This window comes from Chaetura pelagica, unplaced genomic scaffold (assembly GCF_000747805.2).
Source record: "Chaetura pelagica isolate M959 unplaced genomic scaffold, ChaPel_1.0 scaffold222, whole genome shotgun sequence".
In the NCBI taxonomy this organism is placed as follows: Eukaryota; Metazoa; Chordata; class Aves; order Apodiformes; family Apodidae; genus Chaetura; species Chaetura pelagica.
The window spans coordinates 8,496,274-8,502,777 of NW_009952711.1; the positions used below are offsets into that span (position 1 = coordinate 8,496,274).

A 6,504-nucleotide genomic window follows, 5' to 3' on the forward strand; every position below is an offset into this window, starting at 1 on the left:
CGAGGGCCGCGGGAGAGCCGATCGCCGGCCCGGGGCTGCGGCCGAGGCGAGCGGGTGAGCAGCGGCGCGGAGCGGAGCGGATCTCCCCGCCGCGAAGGAGTCGAGGCCGCAGGGTCGGGGGAAAGGAGGCAGCGCGTGTCCGGCAGCCCCGCAGCGCTGTTGGCCCGGTCGGAGGCGACTTTCCGCCCTCGAGAGGCCTCGGTGTCCCCGCGGGTGCCGGGGCCTTTGGGCCGCCCCGGCAGAGAGAACCGCGTTGTTATTTTCTGTCACGCCGCCACAGCAGCGGGCTGTGCGGGCCTTCCCGGCGCCCCTCGGCGCTGCCCGGGGCCCCCCTGGGCACTGGAAGCCCAGAGCTCCCCGCTGAGCCTCAGGCCAGGCCCCGTGTCCTGCCTGGGGCCCGAGTTGTCTCAGAAGCGCAGGTGGGACGCGGAGGGTGTTCTCCAGCGGCAGGGACTGACCTGGGTTCTGGAGATGAGGTGTAGATGGAATTGTCCTTTACAGTCTTAAAATTTTATTTCTGAACCGAGGTTTGGATCAAACAAGTTGTTTAAACTCCTTTGCTGTCCTTTATTTTGGAGTATACAGAATGTATATCACTGAAACTTTTTTAAGAGCTGTTATTCCGAGACCACAGAGGTTTTCCTGGACCCTGAGAGCACCTTATCTTGTTAGTATCAATAATGAAAATTCTTTAGGGTGTCATATTTGAACACTGCAGTATCATGAGACATTATACTGAAAAGAATCAGTTTGCAGGCTGGGAATGCATGTCAAATTACAGGGCCTCTGGCTCTCTTTGCTTCTTGAGGAAACCTGATGATAGCATGGGTTAATCCGAGATGTAAATTTGCTTTATCTCAGAGTCTGCACTATAAAATCTGTATGCACGTTAGATTTGGGGGACATTCCTGACCTTTCCAAAGTTGGAGCTTGTTGGCAGGGGAGGGGTATCATAGCAGGCATGAGTACTTATTTTTACCAGAAAATAACTAATCTTTCTGGTATTAATTTTATATATTTTTAAGTTAGCTGGGTTGGGTTTTATAATTTTTCAATTAAATTACACTTGGTTTTATTTAAACAATTAATTTTGGATCACATCTTAGGAATTATTGTTTGTTTGTTTTTGTTAAACATTACTGTTCTATTACATCATTTCACAGGCGTGATCCCTGACATGAAAAAGTAAACTTCAATTAGCTGAAAGTAAATACTGAGAAAGATTTTTTTTCATTCTAAGTGATGCATCACATAGTGCAAAAGGTGATTTGTAACTACTGCAGGCTGGGGCTGCTTTGAACACCAGAGAGAACCCTGAGTGATCTAGTCAGGAGGGGCTTCACCAAAACTGATTGTGTCCATGAGCTTCTGCACACAACAAAACTAATTCTGTCTGCATCAGGGATGGGCACAGAGTCATATTTCTGATACATCCAGAGTACAGGCTGAAAATGTTATGCCAGCTGCAGAGGGAGAGAACATGTGTCCTGAAGAAAGCCTGAAATCAATCCATCAGTGTTAATATATAAATATAAACTTGCAGAATGAGTCTAGACTGTGTCAGTACTTACCATCTGGTATATGGAGCACCAAAGCTGTGCTTTAGCTCTTGAGACCAATTTTTCAGCCTCAAGCCTTGCTCCTGGAAGATTCTGTTTATCTCACAAAGTTCTGTCAGTGGGGATTTCATTCAGGTAGTTTGGTTTCCTCACACACAACAAGTGCCAGGAGAGAGATCTGAATTTCTACAATTATCTTTTCTTTTATGGATTTCTGACCTGTAGACATTTAATTCATTGTCAGTAGTCATGCTGAAGACTAATGGGACTGCTCATCCAGGTTTATCTTCCACAAGCTTTTAAACACTGGTCCTACCAATAGAAAAAAAATGCAATTCTGCAAGAGTTAAGTAAGTGGGATAACTTTTCTTGGTAAAATGATGAATGTGCTCCTATGGGCATTAAGGATAGATATCTCAAAAGTTTGTTCTGGCTGTTTCTCTCCTGAAATCTGTTTGGAGTTCTGGGTGCTATAACACCTGAATCAGATTATTTTATTGTATAAGGCAATACCTTCTTTGATTAGTTGTTGTTTGGGTTTTTTTGCTAAATAGGATAGTACAGAGTAATTTCCAATAAAATAGTTAATAGTATATTTTTATTTAACAGCTACAACATATTGTCTTGTTTCAGCTAACCATGTCTTTAAATTCATCTACACTTTTAAATGAAGAAAACTCTCAAGAACCAAAAATAAACACTGAATGTTTGGAAAGCACAGAACTTCAGAGTCTATCAGCACATCAAGATAACCCACTTCAGCAACTACAGTTGGCATCACAAGAAGTACTTGAGAAGGCAAAAAAAAGTGGGAGATCAAAATGCCCCCGCTGCAGTAGCTCAAGGATGTTTTATTGTTACACATGCTTTGTTCCTGTTGAAACTGTTCCTACCAAAGAAATTCCGACTGTGAAGGTTAATGTTTCTTACGTTGTTTTTTTAAATAATATTCTTGTGCCTTTTAGTTACAGGTGACAGAGAACAGTCAGTGTCTCACCCTTTGTCTTCCAATTCTTTCTTTATGGACATTCATCTTTAACACAACTATAAATACAGATAAACTACAGTTAGATAAAATTATTGTTCTTTTTTGAGGAATTTACATGTGCAAACACTTGACAGTGTTCCAGTCCTCACATAAACATTTATCTACTAGATGAAAAGTCAGTCAGCTTCTCATGTGAACTACTATGTTCTCAGTTCTTTAAAGTTTCTCTACAGTGCTCATACCTTCATTCTTCAGTTTCTATTAACTCTGGCCAGAACAAAGTATAGTGTGAACAAAAAATATGATTAGTCCATAATTAACAGTGAATTTTGCATAAAATGTGAGCTAAAAGGCACTCTTAAATGTCATGATTGTGTAATTCAGATAACCACCCTTAAAATACAAAGAATGAAACGTGTAATGCCTTCATTACTTGGAGAAACCATCAAAGAAGCCTGAGAGACATTTTGCAAAATTAACTAGGAACTAAAGTGCATTTTAAAGTCACTCTGTACTTTGAAAGAATCATGCACTTTGGAAATTTAACTTAGTAGGAGTGGCCATTTTTGCAATAGCATGAATACTTAAAAAATATCTATATTTAGGACCATTATATTGCTCAAATCAAGACCACACCTTATTTACCTTATTGATACCCTTTCTAGAAGGTTTTACCACAGCACTGCTGCAGCATTCCAAACTGCCTTCTTTGCACACTTTGGTGTTTACACGAACTGAGACAACGTAACACGTGCTTCTCCTCACTTGTCTGTAGTTCAGTTCTAAACAACACAAAAATATTAAAATATTAAAACAAAAATATTGTAAAAAAATTTCAAATATGTCTTAATTACATACCCATAGGGATATCTCCTGGTTTTTGCATACATTTTTGTACAACTTTGTACCCATATAATCACAGATATTTCTTTTTCTTTCTTTCTTACTGTAGTTACCTTTGAAGATTGACATTATTAAACACCCAAATGAAACAGATGGCAAAAGCACTGCTGTGCATGCTAAGCTCCTGGCACCTGATGATGTTACAATTTATAAATACCCTTGCATTCCAGAATATGAAGACAAAAGACATGAAGTAAGAAATTCTATCTAGATAGCAGGGCTGTGTGCTGTGGAGAGATGCAGAGGGATCTTCTGCATTTGCTCCTGCAGTGGTTCTGCTGGGGGGGTAGCATGAGGAAAGCACCCAGTCCAGTCCATCCCATCTTGCTCTCTCATAGCTTGAGCCTACAGATGTACAGTGGTTAGAGACTGTCCTCCAAATAGACACAAGGGCAGAAGAAATTATTTCTTCTGATCTAAAGTTTGTGAATGGAATTAGAAACTATTCTTTATGGTTTTCTTGCCCCATATACTGAAATAATAAGTGAAATTTTAATTTTAATCAGTGCTGACACCAATGTCTTGGCTGAAAAAACCTTTTTTACAGAAATACTTGAGTTGGTAGTAGAGGCATAGAGGTGACATTTAATTAAAGATCTCTAGTCTTCAATATTTTAACATAATATTTTATCCTTTTAGATAATAGAATATTTTTAGGATATACTATTTTGTCTTACCCTGACTTCAGTATTAGTTTGTGGGTGGGGACAGAAAATTTATCTTTTTTAATGAAAAAATCCTGTTGTTTTATTCAGTTCTGTTGACACATTTCTTTCTTTTCTTTTAGATAGCACTTATATTTCCTGGCCCCAATTCAGTTTCAGTAAAAGACATTGCTTTCCATCTTCAAAAATGCAGTAAGAAAGGTGTTTATGATAGAGATGACGACTTCTCCAAAGAGCCATTTCTTAAGCAAGCAAAAATAGAACCTAAAGAAGAAAAAAATCCAGATGAATGCATCTCAGGCAACAGGAGTGAAGGCACTAGATTGAAGAAAATAATATTCATTGACAGTACCTGGAATCAAACTAACAAAATAATAACTGATGAACGACTTCAAGGTAAAAAAAAAATTGATAATGAGATGTGATTGCTGATTAAGGGAAATATATGTCTATATAACAGAGCTGAGCATGGTGTAAATTATAGCTAACCCTGTATCTGAGTACACATGAATGATTCAACAGCTATTTCAGTGCTATAGAAGACTTCCTGAGCCAAAGACTCCCACTACTTTTCACATCATATCAATTGTTTTGCAAAGTGGAAAGACTAGTATTAAGAAAATATTTACGTTTATTTCTCTCACTTCCCTGTTGGAAGAAATTTCCTCCATCTCACAGAATGGAAGCTGTCATGTTAGACAATAGAACAGTGTTTTGATTGATCTCTGGAGGAAGCCAGAAAGATTCCCTTTGCAAGTTACTATCTGCTTTTTCAGGAGACCCAGGGGAGAACTTTTGTATGCACTAGTGACAGACAGGCCACTAGAAGGGTAAAGAGGGATCTAGGAGATACAGCAAATAGTCATGGCTTGGTTTCTTTTTCTGGTAATACTGTTTCATGGCTGTTTCAATGACCTCACTACTTTGCAGACAAAAGGGGAATGCCTGCTTGCCCTCCACACCCTCCCATCTGTGAAAGCAAAACGTTGTAATTCTGCAAAGGGTTTTTGTGTTAGGGTCATTAAAAGAAGTGTACAGTTTTCTAAATAAAACCACAAAAGATAATTTCCTTTGAGATAAAAAGGAGTCTGCAAATACTTGCATTAGTAAAGAAAGTGCACTTAGCTGGGAGGCAGGCTATCAAGTTTGCATGTGATATATATAACCACTTACTTGTGCCTGCTTTGCAATGGACCTTACAAGGAATTCCACAGACTTCTTAAATGGAAGATTAATGTTGCATCATATCAATTGTTTTGCAAAGTGGAAAGACTAGTATTAAGAAAATATTTACGTTTATTTCTCTCACTTCCCTGTTGGAAGAAATTTCCTCCATCTCACAGAATGGAAGCTGTCATGTTAGACAATAGAACAGTGTTTTGATTGATCTCTGGAGGAAGCCAGAAAGATTCCCTTTGCAAGTTACTATCTGCTTTTTCAGGAGACCCAGGGGAGAACTTTTGTATGCACTAGTGACAGACAGGCCACTAGAAGGGTAAAGAGGGATCTAGGAGATACAGCAAATAGTCATGGCTTGGTTTCTTTTTCTGGTAATACTGTTTCATGGCTGTTTCAATGACCTCACTACTTTGCAGACAGAAGGGGAATGCCTGCTTGCCCTCCACACCCTCCCATCTGTGAAAGCAAAACGTTGTAATTCTGCAAAGGGTTTTTGTGTTAGGGTCATTAAAAGAAGTGTACAGTTTTCTAAATAAAACCACAAAAGATAATTTCCTTTGAGATAAAAAGGAGTCTGCAAATACTTGCATTAGTAAAGAAAGTGCACTTAGCTGGGAGGCAGGCTATCAAGTTTGCATGTGATATATATAACCACTTACTTGTGCCTGCTTTGCAATGGACCTTACAAGGAATTCCACAGACTTCTTAAATGGAAGATTAATGTTGCTTTGCTGTCTAGTCAATTTATTAAAGAATCCCACATGTTAGGATAATGTATTGGCTAATTAAAGTCCTGTTACTAAGTATTTAGTTTAACAGAAAACATACTCTATCAAATAAATTTAAGTATTACTGTAAAGATTAGAGTAATTGCATGTTGCAAGTTATTGTAAAGCATTTGGAACTTATTTGTAAAAGATGAATTTAAGAAAAGTAACAGGCAGCCAGGGGAACTGAAGATTTCCATGGAAGCTTATGCAATATATCAGTCCAAAATTAATTATTGTTGTTACTTTGGAGCTCTTGAAGAATGGTTTCCAGTTACCCCCTGTAAATGCTGATCTGGTGGGCTCTTCCCACCTTTCTAGAACTTGCCTTTTCGATCTGTGTTCCAGTCCTGTTTTCCCTGAGCAGCTTTCAGGATTGCTGTAAGGTACGACTATTGTCATGCAAACGAGTCCCTCTTATCCACACTCGGGGGAGAATGTTA

The 6,504-nt window shown here is 39.0% G+C and overlaps 1 protein-coding gene across 1 annotated transcript in view; it reads left to right on the forward strand.

Moving 5' to 3' along the window:
• Nucleotides 1–2,198: 2,198 nt before the first annotated feature.
• The window catches only part of DTWD1 (DTW domain containing 1), a 7,967-nt gene continuing 3,661 nt past the window's right edge, over nucleotides 2,199–6,504 (forward strand). Inside the window, exons 1-3 of the mRNA XM_009994460.1 lie at nucleotides 2,199–2,474; nucleotides 3,500–3,643; nucleotides 4,238–4,511. Of these exons, the coding sequence (XP_009992762.1) occupies nucleotides 2,199–2,474; nucleotides 3,500–3,643; nucleotides 4,238–4,511 (694 nt within the window). The remainder of the gene's footprint in view (nucleotides 2,475–3,499; nucleotides 3,644–4,237; nucleotides 4,512–6,504) is intronic.